General features: G+C 36.4%; 1 protein-coding gene across 4 annotated transcripts in view; it reads left to right on the top strand.

The window, feature by feature from the left end:
- Positions 1-24057, top strand: part of vti1a (vesicle transport through interaction with t-SNAREs 1A) — a 119786-nt gene that overhangs the window by 8554 nt on the left and 87175 nt on the right. For 2 of the 4 annotated variants that reach the window (XM_043253478.1, XM_043253480.1), the window contains exons 4-6: positions 11526-11603; positions 16798-16818; positions 22884-22968. In XM_043253478.1, coding sequence (XP_043109413.1) covers positions 11526-11603; positions 16798-16818; positions 22884-22968 — 184 coding nt within the window. The remainder of the gene's footprint in view (positions 1-11525; positions 11604-16797; positions 16819-22883; positions 22969-24057) is intronic. The other 2 variants (XM_043253479.1, XM_043253481.1) reach the window with 1 other exon arrangement.

Here is a 24057-nt window from a genome sequence, read left to right as displayed (position 1 = left end):
GTTGTGCCGCTGTGCTGATAGCTCAGATCACAGTGGAGATCTCTCGTCTCCGAGGGGCCTCACGTTCCTCACCGTGGGCATTTAATTGGCCGATGATTAATCTTTAGCTTCTCCTGCTTGACTGTTGCCGTGCTTAATTATCATGCAATTAACACCCGCTGTGAAAGGGTTTAGTGCACTGCTCATGGTTACATTCCTTTGCCTTTTACCTTGTTTTTTTTCTTAGATATTTTTGCAAACTAATCATGGATATGCAAGATGTTGGGTGCTGTTAACATTTTAAGCTGTTGTTTGTTTCAAAAACGAATTGTGCTTTCCAAACTCAGTTAATAAGATCAAATGATTTAACTTTTTTTGATCATTTAAGAACTTCAAATTCATTTGGTTTGATAATGGTAACAATAAAATTGAGAATTTGAGAATATATTAATGCAAATTTACAATAGTTGGGTAGTCGTTTCTGATTTAGTCTCTACTATAAAAACATACACACGTATTGTATTATTTACATTTTTTAATTTTATGTATTTTTTTACTAGACAGATGTTTTGTGTTTTTTTTTTTAGACTGACATAGTAATTGTTCTGATTGAAAGCCTTTTTTCTCCTTGGTGCTTTGAGTTTATGTGCATTTGAAGAACAGATCCCCCTGAAGCTGCCGGTGATAGCAAACCCCAGAAACTTGTCCTAAAGCCGGGAGATTCAGCTAGCTCCTCAGAAGTGCCAAATGCTTTAGCGTGGATGGCTTATCCTCTCTGCCACGCAACGTGAGCACACACGCAAACTTCTAAGAGGTGTCAGGGAGAGGGCCATCGCTGCTTTCTCTAAAAAAGCAGAGGCTTTGTTGTGCTTCCACGGGAAATCAAGGCCTTGTCCTGCCCTTCCCCTCCTCTGGCCTCCCTGGAGCTTCTCTCTCTTTACCCTCGCTCGCACTCACCCGTTCACCCGCGGTTTGAAGTCTTCGTTCCATCCCACTCGCCAGACTAAGCCTCCTGTTCGGCGGCAGACGGGGACCGGCCGACCTCTTAACCCTGCCATTTTTCAAGAGAAAGTAGGCAGATATCAGAAGGACATCCCGAAGGTATGCTCCCTTCATGATGGCTTCATTTTGATAATGGGGGCGCCGGGTCTTAAAGCCGAGAACCCCCGCGGAGGCCTTATATTAGCAAAAAAGCAAGAGTGCTAAATATATAAAAAACGAGCACATGCTTGCAAAGCGAAAAACAAAAAGCAAAAGCTTATTTGCGTTTGGCTGAAAGTCAGTCAGGGGCTGTTAAAGCCAAACACAATTGCTAGCGGCTTTCGATTGGTCAAAAGAAATGAAGTAATGGAGGCGTAGTTTAATTGTTTAAAGCAAGAGGAAAAGTCTGTCTTCTGTGCCTTAATATGCCCGTCCACTCTGTTACTCGTATAAGCGTCCAAATTTAGATTTCTGCGTATACATTATGCATGTATACAAACATAAAATGTAATCTCGCTGAATGCTTTCCCCTCATATTATATAAAGTAATTATTGGAGAGTACATTGAGGAATCTAGCTCGTTTACATGAAGCTAGATATATTTTAATATTGAAACATATTTAAAAATAATATTGCATGATATTAAAAAAAGTTTTCTCTTAGATTTTGTCACACCAATACAGAGACGATAAACCACCGTCAGGTTCAACACGTTTCCTTCTGTGAACGACAGATGGCGACATTGTTCAAGGTATCGGGAAGAAATCACTCGCTCATCACTGCTTTTAGGCAATTGCTAATCAAAGCCGTTTTCTCAGATATAGGTAGATCATCAGTCTCTTTTTGACTTCTTTCCTTTGAGGAACTCTGAGATTAAACGCCGTGAATATCCCGGGTGATGGGGTACTTGTTTGCTCATTTGGAGGGCAAATGGAGCTTGTAGGCAGAGCGGCTGGGGTCTGGGCCAGTGTTTGAGTACAGGTCTCTCCCACCTTTCTACACTCAAAGACTTCTCCTCAAGAGTTCTGCTTTGCTCTCAGCACTATAGCGTTTTAATCTTTATGAACCGTGTTCCTCTAATGGACCGACTTTTGAGACTAATAGTCTTTTAACGAGTGGCATCACATTTGCATAATCATTTATGAACGTGCAGTTATTTTAGTGCTTTTTTGTTTTACAAAATGTTGTGACCAGAAAAAGAAATGCAAATATTAATGATTAGTTTTTCTATTTGTATTTTGCTAGGACTCATTTTTGTATGTTCGAATAAATTTTGGTTATTTTAATCCGGAGTTTAAAAGTATAAGGTTTTGTTTACATGAAATGACAAGTGCTTTTCATTGCGTTTTTTTCTTCTTTCAACCACAAAACTATTTAAGAGAGATAAGCAGCTGAAATCATGTCATTTGTAAAGCTTGGTCCTAAGCCAGAAATGTGTAAAGAAAATATGCCATTTAGCTTGATTGTTTTATCGATTATAAATCATAAATATGTTTTTTAATTGCTGTACAGTGACAAAGAGAATTTATCTCATTTTAAATGTATTCAAAATAGCAACAATTGCTTGAATAATTCCTGCATGCAATAAGTAAAATGCACTTTTGACTCTAACTGTGTTCAAGAACCTTATAAAGCATTTATCAGGTCACTTGCAAGACATATTTTGTTATTGTTTGGCATTGAATCAATTCAAAGATTGTTTATAAGAGCAGATTATTTTTATAGGCGTTACGGTTGTGAGGAAAGCGCAAATGACCTTGAATTAAAATTAATATTAAGGTTAACACACTATAAAAAAACTGAATGATATAAAACCTCTTCCAGCTGAAATAGAAGCTATGTTCCTGTGGTAGGATATTTTTTGCTTTTTTATCTTTTTAGTAAATGTATAATAATAAATTTTCAGAGTTTTCTCAGAGTTGGCTGAGACATTTTGTAAAACCTAAGAATTGCATATTGTGACCAGTAACATAAAAAATGAACATGACTGGGTTTATCAAAGGCTTCTGTAGCAATATGCATAATATTAAGTGTAGCCTGAGAAGTTTACAGTGAAATTGTACAACGTGACCTAGTTTTCCAATTTGCCGTAGTTGTTAAAAAAATGTCAGATTGCGAGCAGCTTTGTTATTTTGTTAAACTGTCTCGCAAGGGTAAATGGACGCCTTCGAGTGATTTGTGACATTTATCAAAAAGTCTTTGTCAAGCTTTACATTATGAAATTACCGGTCAAGGTCCAGGTCACAGATGCAGCTAAACTTTGTTGGAGTTTGTTAAATCCCTTCAGGGGTTTGTCGGATAAGTGAACTGAACACAGGTTTGTCAATCATCTTGATGAAATCCAATGACTTCAATAAAACTTTGCTGCGCTTCCCCAAGTTAACTTTTAATCGTCTAGCTCTTCTCATCTGCAGACTTGTTGCAGCCTTTAGTGCGCTATATCAAGTTTTTACACACGCAACATGCTTTCCAAATAAGCGCTTTGAATTTTCAGAATCAAAACTCAAAACTTGTTTCTTAGAGTTCTTGTTATGCCAAGCAAGTCATCTGTTACAGCAGCTTCCACAAAAGAGAAGCATGACAGACATACTTGACCTGGATGTTCGACACTTTTAATCGCCTTAAATTAGAGCCGAATGTGCACTCGGAAAAACTCTCGATTGTTGTGTGATCGTTTCATGCCGCTAAGAATGTAATGCAGATTAGGATAGTCGTGTCTTTTGAGTTTAGCAAGCCTATGATGCCCAAGTCCAATCGCATTCCCTGATTACAAACCTTCTGTGTTTATTATGGAAATCTCAGGGATTGATGGCATTCTTTTTCTTTTTTTTTTGAGATGGTACCGATTTAAGAAGAGACTAAATCGATCTTTTGAACGCCGTCTTTTATTACGGAGTTGTTTTTTCGCGGGGTGTCTTACGGATTGGTTGGTACTCTGAGATGGGATTGTGTGGCTTTGCAGAGATCAGCGCTGTGGCGCGTGCTCTAATCGCAGTGATGGGACGATGATGAGGTGAAGGACTGTGTCACTCGAAGGAGAAAATCAAGCCTCCATGGCTGGGAATGAAGAGCCCATGCACTTAATAAGAAGTAGAGTTGTTTTTTTTTTTTGTTTTTTTCTTCTACCACTCAAGCTAGAAAACCAGTATCTGTGTTTTTGAAATCCTAGGATTTCGACATATTAGAGGATCTGTTAAATAAAAAAATAATAATGAAACAAAATAAATAACGAAAATGATATTGAAATTAAATTGGGATTATATTCATTTGAATAAATTGGAAATATAAAAGTGTGTTTATCATTTATATAAAAAAAATGTAGGGATGAGCAAATCTAACGATCAAATTTATCTACAAATCTTCATAAAAATTAATAATTGTATGTTTTTGGGAGGTGAGTTGGTTAGTTTAATGGATAATCTCCTATTTGTCTTCCCAGCTACCCGTGACACAGATCAGGTAGAGCTTTTCAATTCAGGACAAACACTTCTATGTTTCTGCGTGTGTGTGTGTGTGTGTCTGTTTGAGAGTGGCTGGATAATCAGACACAGCGGAGCTGTCTCCTCTCTCGGCCTGTTCCTATCGCTCCTGTAAAGTGAAAGTGACATGTGACACCCCCGGAAAATGATGAACTGACATGAGGGACGAAAAAGGGTGACAAAAATTTTTTGATTTGCCAGACCAGCTTAAGTATGAAAAATCATGAAGTATTTATGAAATGTATTATGAATCATTGGTTTGGTTTTTTTTTTTTTTTCCCTCTTTTAAAATGCACGCCCCAAAAAAGAGAGAAAGAAAACTTTGACGTCTCAGACTCCATAGACATCAACTGGTCCTCCCCCTTAATGGAGTGATATATTTACAGTGCATAATAACAGTGTAAATTATTGCTGAGTTTTTCACAGTAATGAGGACGACTGAGTTATTTCAGTTTTTCAGAGAGGATTTTGGCTGGAATTAAAATGACGGCGAAAGCTTTTTTTTGTATTTTTTTTTTTTAAATTAAAATTAGACATCTGAAATTTTGTCAAATCACACTTTTTAAAACATTAAGACCTTACAGAAAGAATAGGTCTAAAAACAAAGCATTTCTGTATACCATATTTCTTTACTATTAATTACCATATTAAACCATATTTCTATTTGTGTTGTTTACAGAAGTACTTTATAAAAAAATTCAATAAATAAATAATTAAATAAAAAAATATATACCTCATTGTATTTTTTTAAATTAGCTCTATTATTCAGTGTTTAGTTAAAATTTTATTCCATATTAAAGGTTTCATTCGTTTGCTTTTTTTTTAATTAAATCAATAGATTATATAATTTTTTTTCTTTTGTTAAATTAGTCAATTAGATAATTCTATTTAAATAGATATTTATCAATTACCACACACGCACAAACAAAAATAAACGTGTAAATGAGTTTGGAGATCATCTCCTTTCCGACGGAGATATGTACAGAAAGGATTAGCAGAGGCCACGGATAAATATCTTGTCTTGAACTTCCGTCTTGAGCTCTATTGTGATGAATGGCTGCAGTTGATTTCACAGGACCGCACTTCATTGTGACCGCGGATGAGGCCTTTGTTTAAATCTCCATTTGAATTTGGTGCACATAGGGCAGTGACAAATATACATACATGTATAGAATTAATGATGTGGTTAAGCTGCTGTGTGTGTTTGGGTATTTTTATGCTAATGACGTGAACATTCATCCAAGACAATAGTCGCGTTGCGAGGTGGAGAGGGAGAGACCGAGCGAGGCGTTATTCACCGCGTAGCCATTCATTCCCGCGTGTATTCGACACAATAATAGCGTATAAGCCCTGCTTTCTTTATGACTGGTTGCATCGGAGTGTTCTTAGATGAAACACTCAGAACAGACATCAGATACTAAATATGGCATGAACTTAGGTCAGAAGAAAAAAAAAACAAATCTTTTTTTTTTTTTTTTTTTTCCAGAAGGAGAGAGTTAGATGGAGAGAGAAAGACTGATCGGGGGAGGTGAAGAAAGACAAGAAGAAAAAAAAAAAAAAAAAAAGTTATTTTCTGTGCAGGGTTCAGTGAACCATATGTAGGTAGCCACAGGCTAATGGGCGATTGGTCCCTGGCTCGCCAGGTATCTTGTGCCTCAGAAATCCCTCCTCCATTTCCTCTAATCTCACCTTTTCTCTGGTGCTGACCCAGGGAGGCCCGTTTCATTCCCCACTGCACGCCAGAGGAGAGTGCTGTGATGGGAGCCGGCCCGGCCCTGCCAGCTCTGGCAGTCTCCCTCCCCACCGGCTCTTCTCTATTGATTTCTCCACTCTTGCCTAGCCGGGGTCTGCTCTACCAGTGCCCGCACCGGCCCCGCTCCCAACCTAGCATTAATGTGAGAAAACGCTCGGCAGCCAGAGAAACGGGCTTTGATTTTTCATTAGAACAGCTTCCATATTTTAATATTGGGTTTAATCGGCGCTTATGCCTTAAAGAAATAACCATTCGCAGCGACTCCCCGGCCTTCAAGAAGTATATGCCGTTTCTTCAATCAAAGCTGCTTGAATTTGCTCTTTTGTTGGGAGTTCACTTGCAATCGTTTTTCCCTCGCTCTCTGTATGTGGGCAGAGTCGTTAGGTTTATTGACTGCACTTGGTGTTTCGAACATGACATTGACAGAAATATCCGTGGCTGGATTGAACAGCTTATTTTCTGACCATTTTTTGGCATCTTTTGTTTTTATTTAAAATAATCATTTCTTTCCTGAACTTTCCTTTTTTAAAATGTTTTTATGTGGGTGTTTCTTACAAAATACAGAGTTTTATTTTTTTTATTAACCTATATCGTTTATTTCGACGCATTAAATGATTGCGAAATAGAATATTTTTAGTTGTAAAATAATAAACTTGTTTCATGACTGCTTTCAGGATGATATAAAAACAGTGTTAAATTAAAATATAAAATACTGTTATAATATTAATAAAAGAGTTTGCTTTTGTTGAAAAAATTTGCCACAATAATTGGTCATTTAAATCTTTTTGGGGAACACTTTATTTTATAGTTATACCTATTAGTTGCTTATTACCATGTATTTTACTAGAATATTAGCCATTTATTATTAGTGCCATTATATTATTAATAGTGTATTCTAATTGTATTTTTAAATGATAAAATATTATAATCAATTATATATTAAAAAAATGGAAATGCAAAGAGCATTATTCTACTCAACACTGATATATCACAATAGCATATTCATTTGGTTTTTGTTTTAATGGCCTCCGTTTGTTCCTTTTTTTTCTTTTTTTTAATAAATGCACGATACACTGTGATTTAAAGGCACACACCGGTTACCTGTGTGCTAATGAGAGACACCATGCTGATATCAGTCCATGTGTTGTGCAGAGCTCCTGCGATTTTTAACGTAAATGTCACACCGACGCACGCTAAACCAAACACATCTGTCCATCCATCACCCGCACGACAGATTTGATGTTACCAAAGACTAAAGAAGAAATCACAGAGGCACAAAAGACCCTTCTACGAGCGTCATTACTTTGTGCCTTTATCTGATAGCTTATCAAGTGCGCAACCTCCTACAATTTATTTTCTAGATGTTAGAAAGAGAAAAGCAGCATTATGTGTGTGCGGGTGGATGTAAAGCTTCCTGTGCATGTGTGAATAGTATTCTTTCTGCTTGCGGATGGTGTTAGACCCCTGCTAGGATGAGATGCATTATTTAAGACTGTTGTGATACTAGAGCCTGCTTGAAAAGGTCTTTGCTTTCTTCAACCGCTACAGCACTTTGCTCTAGACCAGATGCACTCAGAAAAACACATGACGCTTTGTCCACCGTTGCAAAACACAGCTTAACATCACAAAACACAAAAGATGCATTCGCACAATGCCCTAATAACAATCACATTTCTTTATATTTAATGCCATTGTTAGTCATAGTCCTTTTCTCATTTGCTTTCTAGATTTTATTTATTTTTTTGTTCCACCAATCAGCAGTATGATGTGAATTTTTTTTTTTTTTTTTTTTTTCTTGCTTATTTTTCCCCCCACTTGAATTCCCCTTAAACATTTTCAGCAGATTATTAGTTGCAGAATGAAAAGGTTAAATGGCAATTTGAGGCAGCCACATTGTGTTTGACTAAAGTCCCATTAACTCGAAATCAGAACTGGCCAGACATTTTCCCACTGGTGAGAAATACTTAATGAAACACACTTTATAAATTAAATATCATTAATTACTCTTCACGGTTTGCCACCAGCCGTGTGGTTTCCGAGTGGAAACGCTGAGGAAAAAGCTTTGGCAGTGTCACTTCAGGGCCTCTCATTAAACTCTGCCCCTGGGTATTTTTATGCCTTTTAATGCCTATCTAATGAACTGTTTACTTTTGCTGCAGTTCAGGTTCCATTATTATTTGCGTCCTTGTGTTGCCGTTTGCTGTCAGTGTGCAGTGTTGTGGGGAAAAAAAAAAAAGCAATAATAATGATGAACAATAAGAGAAAGCAGTTGATTTATAATAAGATATTTTTGTGGTAATTATTTCTAACATGTTTTTTTCATTATTTTACTTTTTCCTGCCCTTAGAACTAATGGTTCGTTTTTTTTATTATCATTGTGGCTTGAATTCTTTTAATTAACCACATAGTTTTTTTTGGATTGTCTAAATAAGATTATTATTATTTTTCTAAAATATGCGTTTATATTTATATAATAAGAAATGTATTTGTCTAAAATCTACTGCAGTTCATATGAATCTAATTTCAGACAATATGATAATTTTTTTTTTATCTCATATAAATATTTAGCGTGCACTATGCATATGCAATAATGGTTTGGTTGAACAGTTTTTTTTTTTCTCATGCATCATGTCAACAGACTTACAACACACATTTTTGACAGGACACAAAAACCCTCGTCTCTGGTTTGATGAGACATGTCTGTTTTAAAAGGCAGTCAGACCACTTTGCATAAAGTTAAGACGGATCTTTGTACTTTTTCCCTATGCTTCCGGGAATAGAAGCAAATTCTCACCCAAGATTAAAACAAGTGACAAGAGAAAGACCTTTCAAACAGATTAAAAAAAGATTTTGCTTTTTTTTTTTTTTTTTTTTTTTTTTTTTTTTCTTTCCTGTAGCAATAAGGTATCTCCATTCTTACGATTACAAAGCCTTCTCTCTGGGTTTTTATGTTTTAGTGCAGATTTTATATTTCACCGCTCCAGCTGAACTATGCAATATGTAGAAACTTTAAAATCCATTGATTATTTCTGCTTCCTTTTTTTTTCTTTTTTTTAACTATTATTTAAAAAAGCGAGAACTTTCATATGATTCCAATCGATTTTAGGTCATTTCGGGTCATGATTAAATATGCAATACCCCAGTGATCTAAATAAATAGCTCCACTTTATTAATGCATGGCATATAGAAGATAAGTAAGTAAGAAAATAAATAATTCTAATAACCCTATGACTCGGCTCCGGTCCAATGCAAAGTGCCAATCAAAGTATTTCCTAGGGTTAAGCAGTCAATATTGCCCAGCTGCTGTGCTATAGCGGCAGATGAAGGGAGAATAATCAGTGTGAGGCTTGTTTTACTGCAGGGGGAGTTGCAAAATGGTGTAAACGGGCTGGGAGAGGCGTCTCGCTTTGTTTCTATGACTAGTTTTCCCCTTCGAAGACTTAAGGCTGCATTTGCCATTCTTTTTGTGCGAGATGCACTCAAAGGTTACATCGTGAAAGTGGTTGATGCTCTCAGCTACAACAAACAGCTATTTAGAAGAAGAAGAATGAAACAAAAATAGGGTTTGAAGACGATAGTGTGTGCATTCAAATGAAGGCATCTCCAAGGCTTCCGTTTTCAATTATGAACATGCCGACATTCCCCAAAGTTCCTCTGCTGTTCTTTAAGATGGAACATGTGGGTGTGTTTTTTTTTTTTTTTTTTCCGTTGTCAGAAGATGCGCTTTGTTTGTGGTGCTCGTTTGTGAAATAATGTGCAAACGCAAACGATGTGAGATGCAAACGATTGCTGATCGGTTAAATCAGAAACGACACCGAATGTGACACGTATATATTTTAAAAACGAACGATCTGTCATCCTCCGTTATAGAAAACTCAGTTCCCACGTTTGCGCTTCTTATTAACTACTTTTGCTTGTGACGTAAATAAAAAGAAATTTCAAATAGCGCAAATTCATGACTAATTGTTCTTCCCAAAAATAATTAAAAAGAAGGTTTGGGAAAATGATTTCTTTCGAAAAAAAGTATTAGTATTATTTCACGTGGGTTTCACGTTAAAGTTTATAAAAAGAAAGTTAGTTAGTTGTTAGAAGTGGTTTTTATTTTTTCCATATATAAGCAAAACAATTATAGCTTTAACTATATTTTAAATAGATTTTTTTTTTTGTATGTACTGTATATGTATGCATATCTATAAATTAAATAAATCTTTGTAACCATTTTGCACGGTCCAAATTTTTAGCAAACATTTTTTTTAGAGCGAATCTTAAATTGTTGACTCTGATCAAACTCCGAACAAACTCCACTTTTTATTCGTAACATACTTTCACGTCCTATCCTCCAGGATTTGACCGCATCCTCTTCGAGAAATTGTGACACAGCATTGCATCACAAAATGCAGTTCTTGGATAGCAGTTATTTTGCTGTTTAGTTTTCCCGTGGCTCGCCTGCACCTTTCCCTGCTCTCATCCTCCCGAAGACTGCCAGCCCGCAGGAAGAGCGAACAGAGGGAAGCAAAGGGCTCTTGGTAAACGCTATCTCAGTGTGTTTTTTTTTTTTTTTCCCTCTCTCCTCCGCACCACCAGTGTGTGTTTAGTTTGGAGGGTATTTGAAGAGGTCGGGTGTGTTTGTAAACATGCCATACTCTGCTTCTGCGCTCGCTGAATCGGAGGTGGCACGCTCTGAAGTGTTGGGTGTGTGTGTGTGTGTGTGTGTTTCCTTTTTTGGACACGGCATTCTTTTTCCCAACTGCGTAGCGGAGGAGAGACGGGGGAACGAGCCCAAATCTGATGGCACGCCAATCGCGTCGACCTGGGTGATGAATTATTCTCTGTCTAGCTCCCTGGCTTGGTATTATCACAGGGTCTGCCAGAGAACAGGACTGACAGCAGTGACAGCCCCCAGAACACATTTCCCTCTGACAACTGATACTTTCCTAATACGCTCCCTGCCTCTGTCTTGTACTACGGTCCGCCATTCTACACTTTTTATTTATTTAAGTGAAAGGGGGGCTTTTGCTATTGTATCCGAGGGCTCCGGTTCACTCAAGCCACACTAGAACTAGATTACACACACACGTCCTCTCTTTCCACGACACACACACACACACGCTCGCTCTCTCGCTTTAGTATATCACCTGGTGTAAGTATTTTAGTTTCGTTTGCTGATCCAACAGGGGGCTCTCGTGCTTTAGAAATGTGTGATTTTTCAAGTCAAGTGAACTAATGCTTGTTTTTTTTTTTTTCTCTGTTTCTCCCCTTGCCCCTCTTCTTTTTCCTTCTCGGTCTCTTCACTTTCTCTCTTTTTCCTCTCTCTCAACATCTTCCCATTGCAGAAAAGGTCACGTATTGCCTACAGTGATGAGGTGCGGAACGAGCTCCTGGGGGAAGATGGGAGCTCCTCGGAGAGTCAGGTAGGGTGTTAATCAGGGGCTGTGCTTTCCCAGTGTGGGTGGCTGCTCGGGGTGAGGACGGGTCAGGGCCACGAGGGGCAAAGAGAGGCAGGCATTGGCACCCAGTCATGCAGAAGCAACACTGTTTAATGCAAAGCTGCCCAATGTTGAATGGGCTTTAGGCGCTAACCAGCGTCTGGGCAGCACCAGATTGGGGTAAATTCCCGCTTTCTCCCAGCTGTTCACCATCCGTCTCAGTTCTTATTCTTCTAAAAATGCCCCTTCAAATCTCCCCCTCCAAAAATGCAGCTTTCAAAGTTCCTTAAATTGAGGATGTGGGAACAGCTATGTAATTTAATTAATAAAAAAAACAACAACAAATGAAATGAAGGCGTGTATTAGATATAAAGGTATAAACATAGGTAAAAAAAAAAAACCCAATATCAGCAAGAAGTTGATTGCTATAAAGGTTCTGTTCAAAAACTATTTTAAGTAATAATCTCTCTTTCCCTATCTAAAAATATATTAATACAATTTAAATTACATGTGATTGAATTAGAATGTAGCAATTGTGTACATGTAATGTATGTGTAACTTTTTTGTTTATTGTTTACATATAATGTCACACATATGTATATAAAAATATTATTGTTATTATTATTCTTTTATTATATTAAGCTCACACTTATATACTCTGAAGTGGAATGTAACATTTTACATTTGACAATTTACCACCTACGCAGCTGTTTTTTAAAGGGCAGACCCCACAATAAATTCCTTTTGGATAATTACTGAATTTAATTATCCTGCTATATTTATCGAATATGCCACATGTCACCATACACTCCAAGTGAGTGTATTCAGTATTCACAGGCACCTTGTGAAAAAGCCGCGAGATCATTCGTAGCCGCTAAAGTTGTTTTTGTTTTTTTGTCTTTTTCCCCCTTATTAGCATTTCACAGATGACCTATGCACCACACATCTTACAAACATATGTAGCGTTAGCCGTGATGGGTAATTGATATGCATATTCTCACCAAATTAGCGGGACACAAAAAATGAGTGTGACACTTCATACGAAGTTGAGAGTAGAAGTGTCCCTCGAGCTGTCAAACCCACAGCTAGACATTGATGGTTTTATCAAATTCTTGCCAAAAGAAAAAAATTATAACTTGCTTTTTGTTTTTTTTTTTTGTTTTTTTCATTGACTCCTTTCTTCCTTTTATAAAATCAGTTTATGACAAATCACATTACTTTAGTTGTTATTCAAACTGCATTCAATGACAGCTTCTTTTATCAAAAATAATTATGAATTGTCGTGGATGGCACAATAGCTCATTTGATATGGATTTTTTAAGATGCAGGCTTTCATACTTTATTCACTTTAGTGGCGTTTGAACAATAGGACAATAGTTTAAAAGGATTATATTTCAGTTCCTGAAGTTTTTTTATTCTTTTTCATATTAGCCATTCTCTAAACACTTAAAGATAATTTGCCTAATAACAAGACATTAGAGACAATAACAAGAGATATGTTTTATGTTAGATTGCAGCCATTGATCTGGTAAATGGATGAAGTGCTTTGGGATGTTGTTATATTTATTGCCTTAGATGCAGTCAAGCTCCCCTCTCTCTGTCACCTGCAATATCAAAATCCTCTTTTCATACATACACATAAACAATAAGCACAAGATGGGGATCTTATGGGGATGAACCATGTACAAATGTCTATACAAATATTTAATATATATATATATATATATATATATATATATATATATATATATATATATATATATATATATATATATATATATTTGTATTATTAATTCTATATTTATTTATGTTTTGTAAATAGACACAAATACATACATTTTACATTCTTATATTTGATTTAAATATTATTATATTATGTTGTATTTTATTATATTGTGTTATTTTATTATTAATCCATTATTTATTTATGTTTTATCTTTTTACCAGTGATGTATACATAGTGATATATATGTGATGAAGTTTCTTATATATATATTTTATATATATATATATATATATATATATATATATATATATATATATATATATATATATATATATATATATATATATATATATATATATATCCCATTTTCTATGAAATAGGAAAAAAAAGATCCCGTGGACATTTATGTTCTGTATCAGTTTTACACATGCATATTAAATGTGCATAAATATTTTCGTAATGGGGAAAAGAAGGACCAGTTTTCTTCCAGAGCAGACCTCAGGTGATGAATTAACTTCATTTCCATTTAAAGAAAAATAATGAATAAAACCTAGGAATGCTAACACAAGACTTGCTGTGAGTGGAGTGGTCGGAACTTCAGGGTTTTTTATCGAGCGAGACAGGAGCAATAGAGCGGTGGGGAAGAGATGTAGGGGTGACTGGGGTGAGTCGGTCAATTTAATTCCTGACGATCTAAAAGAGGTCAGGATCATTTCATATAGCCCTGGCTGAGCAGATCATTACCAGTCACAAATCTGTTCGTTACATGCCGAGGATTTATAGCTAAGTAAATAGGGAGCCGTCATAAGTTCTGAAAATAGCGTGTTGGCCCGGCGATAATAGCTAAAGGACGGTTTAATAGAGTTCGGCATTTATTCGTTATCTGTATGCGGACAGAGACCGAATTGGCGCTATCGCTCTTTTTTTTTTTTTTTTTTTTTTTTTTTTTAATAATGTGGTGGTCTACCGTTGCACTTTTTTCTTCAACATCCCTCCCCCTACCCCTTCCGCACGAAACGCACACATTTTTACCACACACGTTCTTATGCGAGCGCACACACTTTTTTTTTTTTTTTTTTTATCGCACGCGAATACTCTACGGAATAGTTTCGATTTCAGACACAGCAGAAGGCATGGCCACGAGAGATTGGGCAGGTTTGAGCCGGCGTGGACCAGATTTTACAGGCTACAAAGGAAGCAGATTACCACTTGTATCGAGTTCCGTATTGGAAAAAAAAAATCTTTGTTTGAAAATCCGCTGATTATCATAACAGAAAAATTGCAGCAGTGCAGTTTCGAATAACAACCACATGAAAAAAACAAAAAAAAAAACGAAGGAATGGACTCATCACAACTTAATTAAACAATTTCGTGTTTTTTTTTTTTTGCCGTTTTCCCGAGAAATGCTTGCGAGTTCAGGTAAAAGCAACAAAAGACTGGTCGCCTAGTTTGATTTAAAGAGGAAAAACACAGCAGAAAAGAACAACAGCAAGCTTAAAGTCTTCCAGATTCTCCTGGTAAATCCTCGGCGAGGGCTCACAATCGTCCAAGCAGCACAAATATGATAGAACAAGGTTTGTTTGGTGTTCATTGAGACGGTCTGCAGGGTTGAGTTTAGCTCGGGTGGGCTCACAGCAAACCTAAATAGCTACTTCTATAGCGTATTCACAAACTTTGGCCGTTTGAATAGTGCAGGCAATGCATTAATAATACTACAAAAAAAATAAAACAAAAAATACACAGCTAGGAGCTGCGATGCAGCCGGACTTATTTCCTGGTTCTCAGCGTAGAAGTAAATTTTTTTTTATTTAAAATTGAAGGTTAACCTTAACATTCTTTTTTAGAATTATATGTATGTATTTTTTTGTTTTTTTTTTCCATAGCATGCTCATTGTGTTGTTAGTGTGTGTGTCTTTTGGGACACAACCCCAATTATTTAATCTTTTTTTTTTTTTTTTTTTTTTTTTTTAAATATGTATAATTGTGTCTGCTTTAGTATTTATTTTTGTTTTATTTTTAATAATGATAATTTTATGTCCTACTTCACCTATTTTAAACTGAAACGTACAATTTCTAGTTAAATGCTTATTCATTTTTCCTTTTCTTTTTAGTCCTTATTTATTTTTATCCAAAAGGCACTTTATATCAAAATTATTAGATCCTAGATTTAGTGACGTACTTCAAGACGAGCTTTGTTGTGAACCCACGGCAAATAGGAGAAAAAGATTCGAAACGCACCGTCCCCTCCGACAGCGGCCACCACCGCAGTTTAACATCACGACCACAGATCCTGCCTTTTCAGTGAGGTATTAAGTTTATAATTCATGATCCGAGTTCTGTCTCTTTTCTGATATGATAGCGAATGATTTAAAAATAGCGAAATTCAAAATGACCAGCGCACACAAAAAGAGATGAGAGGCCTTTAATAATGGCCCAGAGCTTCCCCTTAGATCTGCTAACCTTTAATCTCTGGCAAGAAATGGAGATTAAAAAATCACCTGCAACGGCTGACAAATTAAGAAACTTGTCCTTCCCCTCCTCTTCTGAATATGTTGCTCGCCGCTGATAAGCAACTCACCTTTTGCGGAGAATGCTTGTGTTACATGAAGAGACCGTAATGAAGAGCTTCTCTAAACGCTTAATGCATTTGATTAAGTTAAAATAACATTAGCCTCTTTCAGAGACCAGAGCTGCTGAATTTTCTGCAAGACATACGTTCTCTGTTGAACTAGTTTTAATATGCAATTCCCTTTCATCAAAAATGAATAACCCGTGCATGCGATTACTTTTTATTGTTCCACGGTAGGTTGTTTCCATAATGAGATGCAACCGCTTGGCATTATGTTTATGTATACACGTTCGTCCCTCAAGGGCCTAACGCACAACACACTCTAATTTGGCATTGATAGCAAGTCAGAAATGATGGGTACATCCTGTAATAATAAAAAGAAGCATTGCATGGTGTCACTTTCTGTTTCTTAGCCCATAAGTAGGAATCCTGCAGAGTTGTTGTTAAGGAGCCTAAATCCTCAAAGCTTCCATCCTTACTGTACGAAATCTGTATTATCCGACTGTACCGCTAGTGTTTTTTCCCCCTTATGCCATATCAAGTGCTGTGATGTGACTGTTTCTCTCCCCCTCTTCCTTGATGATGATAGTTTAGACGTCGTGAGTTGAGAAATCCATTCCCAGTCTCTTTGTTTAATGTGACAGCACGAGAACTTGATCTTTGTTTGTTCAAAAAAGTCGGCATGAGTCTCGTGTTTAGCTTCTTTTAATGTGTTTGTCTGTGATTTCTAAATGCTAAACATGCAAACAGATAAATCGTCAAGGTTAATTCTGTACCCAGCCGCATGACTGATCTGCTTCCTGCCATGTCTCGGCTTTTTATCTATCTCTTCCTCCCTCCCTCTCTTTTTCTCCTTCCCTCTATTTTGTGCCTTCATGTGGCAGTTGATAAAGTTACGTGAGGAGGTAAGTGCTGCTCTTCCTTCCCGTTTTGGTCTTCTCATTTTCCCGCGGATCCTCCATTCATTTTCCCCCTTCGTCAGAATAAAAAAGGCCTAATCTGATTTTAAAGTCTCTTTTGATTGAGCTCAAAATGAGGCTCATTTCGACATACTGCTCTATGAGGAACTGAATCAAAGCTGTTTCACACCAAACCTTAAAAGATTTAATCAGCTTGTCAAAACATTCACCCAATATGAAAACGCAATGAGACGTGCTGTTATAATAAAAAGGGAGGGGGAGATCTGGATATGCTTTTATTTTCTTTTAGCGATGGGTCACGATGGCCAACTATTCGTCCAGCGCTAGCCGATTATTTTCATTAGCATGCTGTGTTTTATCTGTTAAGTAGTCCTCAGTGTAAAATTGTAGCTATATTTAAGCAATGTTAGATTTGCATTTTGTCATTTAGCAGACACTTTTATCCAAAGGGACTTTATAGAAATGAGGACAATAGAAGCAATTAGAATCCACAAAAGAGCAATGTGCTAGTGTCTTAACATTTTACAATGTTTTTAGAAATATCACGTGAAAAATGGTTCTGTCTCGCTAATTTTAAACACGAAGATGCATCTTATTTCTCAAATATTAAAATAGAATTGGAATGTAATGTAATATATGATTTAGAAATTTGTAAGAAATTTGTCTTTTTAATACTTTAGTGTTTTAGGTTCTTAATGTAAAGGGAGTATTGTAATGACAGCAAAAGCGCGCAAGCGTGCACGCGCACACACACACACACACACACACACACACACACACACACACATATGTATCTATTATGTTTACATGAAATATGCATGTGTGCTGTGTATTTATTATGTATATATGAATGCACATGCATGTTTCTGAAAAAAAAATAGGTTGTGTAAATATCACATATATTTATTAATAATATAAATAATCTGAATATAAATATAGACATGTACTACATTTAAACTATATATATATATATATATATATATATATATATATATATATATATATATATATATATATATATATATATATATACATATACACACACACACACTGTATATGTGTTTGTATTTATGTATTATACAAACAAACCACTTGTTTATATGCAATTAATCACGATTAATTGTTTGACAGCTCTAATATATATTTATTAACGTATGCATGTTTTTCCACCACTGGAATAAATTATATATTTTTTTAAAATATTAAAATAGAGGACATTTCCCTTAAGTTAATAATAATATTTCATGATGTTGTTGTTTTTGCTGTATTTCTGATCAAATAAATGCAGTACTTTAATTTTTAATTTACATTTTTTTTTATATCAGAATTATTAAACCATCTTGCTGTCCCTACACTTTAGAATTATGTTATGCTCCTATATGTTTTACAGAGCATTTATTTTGAAAACAAATGATTATTTTATTATCAAGTAGAATACAGTAGGCATATACTCCTTACTTTATTTGCATCATATAACAAAAAGCGTACCGAAATGTTCGTTTACACCTTTTTACATTTATTAGCGTACGTGGCTTTAAATATAACAGAATTATGAATTTGCAACCGACTGCTGAGTTTTCTTTGTGCAACGTTAAGAAAGCAGCCACAGACGTTTCCCCCCACTCAGCAAATGAGAAATACAATAGCCTGCCTTTTAGTCTGAGATAAGGGGACGATTTGTAATGTCTTTTTGTATTTGTAGCATTCATCCGACTTGGAAGTGAGCGTGCATGTGGATTACGGCAAAAAAGGCCGTCGTCTCGATCTGTTTGTGCTTGTGTGTACGTTCGCTCGCCGGTATCTTCATCTCTTGTCTAGGGTTGTGAGTGAGCGTGTGTGTGTGTGTGTGTGTGTGTGTGTGTGTGTGTGTGTGTGTTTTGTTGTTTGGACTTGGGATTCCCCTATTCATAGACACATGCAGACACACACAGACTACAATATCTGAAGATCTTCATTCATAAAGGAAGCCTCCTCTCAGTGGAGGACTGGATAGCACTGCATCATACTTCTGCCTGCCTTTGTAAAGATGTTTAGTAAGTGATTGCTTATCTTTGAAGATAACAGTATTTACAATGCAAATTTCTGATCCTTTCTATCTTGAAGAAATCGTAAAAGGCGCATTAAATATTTATGGACGGAAAAATGAAAAACCTTATCTTCGCTTCTGTCATCTTGTGAAAGTAAAACGACGCATCATTTTACTAATTCATTACTACTGTAAGTACGTGTCATCCTGTTATGTACTGTAAAAAATAACAACACAAATTCAAATATAACGATCTAAAGTGCCTGATAATTTTCTTTTACTCTTCCCCATCTCAAAGCTACACCAGAAACATTCAAGTAAACAATGCTTCTCTTAGCTCAAATAAGGGAAGAAATTCAGCAGCGCCTCTGGTTTGGAGGATCTTTGTAGACTCTCGTGTCTGTGTTTGTGTGAACATCAGTATATTGTTTAGATTTCCTCACTTCCTATTGCTGAATAATCCCATTCGTAGAGCCATACCACCTCCTGCATTTATAATTTACAGCCCCTCACAGTTCTGCGTTCCTTGCTACCTTGAATAGTGTGTGTTTCTCCTTTTTTTTTGTTATTGTTTTTCCCACATGGCCAAACAAAATGGGAGAATAGCATTTTTTTTTTTTTTTTCTCAGCCTTGGGTCAAAAGACACCTTCAGTAGGTTCAGCCGCCCTTGTTTTTACCCCAGAATGTGTAGCTTTTAAATCACACATTTTTTTTTTTTCCCCCTTCTCCCATTTTACCGAATTTAAATCAAAGCCTATGCAGCTTATACACACTTAGCCTGCTTTTTAAAACTGTACTTTTCCTCAGCTGGAAAACATGTTTAAATATTTAGCACCCTTATTCACAGCTGTTTGACACTTGTAATTCCTTTTCTTACAAGTCCCAAACAAACGGTGGAGAAGATCACATAGTCAGTCTGAATCATAGCTGTCATCATTATTCACTTTGACTCTAACACCCCCCACCCCATTTGAAATAATAAGGAATCATCAAAACTTTAGAAAATTGCGATTGTAAGCGCTCGTGTTTGATATTGAAAAAAGGGGAGAGAGAAGGGAAGACGATTCTTTTGAGTCACATTCGCATTGTTCCTGGGTTCCACGTTAATAACTTACAACTGAAGTGCGGTTCTTCACCAAAGAAAAAAATGCAAAGAAAAAAAAACAAAAAAAAAAATTCGCGTTTATAGTATCTAAGAATGTCTTTGTAGAAAAAGTAGGTGTCAGATAAAAAGGCATACATGCATTGGCACAAATGAGAAGGGGCGCGCGCAGAGGTGGTCGCGAGCGCACCAATATTTATCATGCCCTCTTTAAAAGAAGCTTCTGTTGAACTCCATAAGACCAAAAAAGAGAGACAGTTTTGACAGTCCTGCTGCTCCAATAGTGAATAAATCAAGAAAAATATGAGCTCTTTTATTCAGGTCATTTTGAAAGTGAGTGATATGCATCTAGGGCTTTTTGTTTTAAATATCAGAAGTGATATGTTATGTCTAACGTGCTTTGTTACTCATAATCACCTCCTTACGGATGCGTTTGGATCCACACGTGGGACGTCTATCAAAAAAAAAACCCAGCAAAAAACCAAAAAAGCACACACATCTGCTGGAGCGTGGTAATTCGTTTTGATAGGCCGTTCTTTCGTGTTTTCAGGAAGTCGCCATTTCTCCGGCTGTTGTCGTCACTGCACCTACGCTGCCACCTTCGGTGTGTGTCACCCCTATCCCCTAACCCCCGCACCACACACACGCGCACAATAGACATCAACGGCACCCCCTCCTCCCTCCGAAAAATAGACCGACTGAGGGAGTGAGAACGAGCGAGGGAGAAAAATTCAAGAAAAAGCTTTGAAGTGGCTTTCCGGCGCGCGAGTCTGCTGGCCGTCTCCCCGAGACGTGTCACCTTTGCCGAGAGGGAATAGGAAAATCACGTTTCGAATGGTAATGATAACATACTAATCACTTGAGCTCTTTGAAGACGGGGGAGCGAGCTACTCTGTCAGTATCCCCGGCTGCCTTGTGCTTCCAGGCACACAGGCACATCCCTGGTCTAGGTGTATTAGTTTAAGCGGTGCATGTCAATACGTCCCCTCCATCTCAGCTGATCCAGAGGGGCTCATTAGGCAGAGATGGCTCCCTTTTCCCCATACGCACTCCCACCCCCGTTCTCTCCTCTTTCTCTATCCCTCTCTCTCTCTTTCCCTCTATCTCCCACTAACACCCCCTCCCTTAAACTATTAAAAAGTATTTCAGCTATTTTAAATGACATCTGTCAACCGAGAGGAGGAGAAGAAAAAAAAGTTCAGACAGTATTTTTTTTCTCTCTCTTTCCCTTCTCTGTGATTGTCAAACTTTGAAAAGTGGAATGTCGTCTATTTTTCATTTCATTTCCTTGGAGTGATTAGCCGCTACATATTTTGACAGCTTAACTAGAACTGGAAACTTGTGTCTCTCGCTTTTTCCCCTCTGCCTTTATTCTTTCTGTGCATGTAAATAGAAATAAAGGTTAACGTCCTTTAGAAATGTAGTTGGCGCTGTCTGTTAGGTATTTACAAATAGAAATGCGGTGGTCTCATTCATTGTTCATTCTCATAAATGATATGACTTACCAAAATATAGTGCATGAATCTTAGTTTTTTTTTATTATCTGCAGTGAGGGTTAAAAGTTTAATACTACAGAGTTTTAAGAAAGTTTTAGGATTGTGCCAAATTTTAAGCGGAGACAGTATGATGTGAAATGAATAAAAAAAAAAAAAAATGCATTGCTGGCTTAAAATTGTTCAGGATCTCAAAGTAAGCATACATTTGTGACACTGATTATGTGAACCTCTGTACATAATGGTGATTTTTCCGGTGATGCCAAAGATTTGGATCACTCTCAAATCATGCAGAATCACATTTCATTTTCATTTTCATTTTATTATTTCAGTTTTAATATTTTTTTTTTATATTGAACATTTAAATATTGAATTTTAGCAAGTAACGTGTGTATGTGTGTATATGTATGTGTGTATATATATATATATATATATATATATATATATATATATATATATATATATATATATATATATTATTAAAAATTATTAGTATTTTTTAAAAATATTTACTTTTTTATTTAATCTGTTTATTTAGTTATTTTTTTACATTTTAGTAATATTTCTTTACTGTATGTTTATGTTGGTGTTTATTTTATCTTTCGTATTTTCAGCATGGCCAAGGTTATTATTTTTCTGAAATTAGTTGTCATCATTTGAAGGACATATAAATGCTGCCCACAATGTGCAATATTAATGCGCCTGGCCCTTGACCATGATGTTTATTTTGATCTTACTTTTATGGCTTCTGACTTTATACATCTGAAACTAAACACAAGACATACCAACTTTTCCTTGAAAAAGTTCACACACCTTGTTGGTTTGCATTATTTACAGTGACCCCCTAAAATTCTTAAACTGACTTTTTTTGTACTGTAAAGAACCTTTTTTTTTCCATGGGAATTTTTTTTTTCATGAAATCATAGATGCCAATAAAGAATCTTTGTAATAGTGTACACATCAAATAAAAAACTGTGTAACAAGGCTTATGGTGGCATGCTGAACTTGTCAGACTAACAGATATTGGGTAATCTGAAGCAGCATTTGAAAATATATTACAGCTCAATTAGCCATCCCTCCCATGGTAATCTTTGCCCTGGTTTTAAATGTGAGGTAATGAGATCTGGCAACACCTTCAGAACAAAGCCACTGCAAGAAGGAAGCCTCAATTAAAAAGAAAGGAAAGGTGTTAGATTGGAGCTCCGTCCTTTTTTGCTTTAGAATTTGCACGAAGATCAGTCCAATTTATAAAAACGCAACTCATAATTAGACGTTCTCAAATCAATGTATAAGTTAAATTAAAACTAAGTGGTCTGTACCCTTTTGTCTTAGTGTGCCTATTATTGTGTTGAAAATGTCTCTGTAAATAATGTCCCAGTCTTCTCAATCACTCTCATTGTTTTCTTTCCATCTGTGGTTTGTTTTCAGAGAGCACATCTGTTGGACAACACAGAGAGGCTGGAAAGGTCATCTCGGAGGCTGGAAGCTGGCTACCAGATAGCGGTGGAAACCGGTAGGCATTCTGGGTAGGGGGGTGAGCGACAGCAAATTGTCTCGCTCCTATGCGCGGTAAAAAGAGAGCGAGAGAGAGTGGAAAAAAAAAAACCGCCTTGACGACTGGTGACATTTTCAGGAGCACATCAAAGAGAAGCAAGGGAGAGAGAGGTGTAGAGCAGCAGCCGCAATACTGTTAGGCTCACACAAAACACACCACCTTATTTCCATTCACCTACCTGTGTGTGTGTGTGAGAGAGAGAGAGAGAGAGAGAGAGAGAAAGAGTTTTAATATGGGTACCAAATGATGGCGTGTCGACTAGAATAAACAACAACACACTGCCTCCACCGTCCTGCAATTTTTCAAGCTAAATAAAGACAGAGATATTTTAATAAACGGGTTTCTAAATAAAGCACCTTAGATGTCACCTGATTCGCACCTGTCTGAAGGTTAGTTTTTATCTTTAAATACAAGAAAATGAACTAATTTAGATCTGAAATAGATTGAATCAGCAGGCTTTTTTTTTTTTTTTTTTTTTTTAAGCCTGACAGTCACCGTGTTGTTGAAGCAGAGTGTATTCCTCTGAGACGTATCAAAGCTCGTTCTTCAAGAAGCTACTGTCTTTCTTTGGCTTCTGCCTTAGTTTTGAAAAGTTTGTTAATTTACACTATAATGGCAGGGTGGCTTGTGTGCGACGTCGACACAGTTAATAATTCAAATCAAGAAAGGGTTGCACAGACCACTGGCGTTTGAAGTCTCGCAAGAACAACTCACAAATTCATAAATGCAATCTGCATCCTCTGCTGAAAAATTTAGTTTCATTTATTTTGGATCCTCTTCATTTTTTCCCGATCCTGGCCTGCATACATACATACATTTATATATATATATATATATATATATATATATATATATATATATATATATATATATATATATATGAAGTCCCTTTGTTTTTCTGCTATTCAGACATATTCTTTACTTATCTTTGCCCAATTGAATTTTCTGCTTTTCTGGTATACACAAAAGCGGAAAACCCGTACACTTCAACGGCGGGATCAGACCCCCTCTGAGAGGAGTTTTCCCCCCATAAAGGACGGTTTCTGC

Source organism: Puntigrus tetrazona, chromosome 12 (assembly GCF_018831695.1).
Source record: "Puntigrus tetrazona isolate hp1 chromosome 12, ASM1883169v1, whole genome shotgun sequence".
Lineage (NCBI taxonomy): Eukaryota > Metazoa > Chordata > Actinopteri > Cypriniformes > Cyprinidae > Puntigrus > Puntigrus tetrazona.
This window is presented reverse-complemented; position numbering and strand designations above follow the sequence as displayed.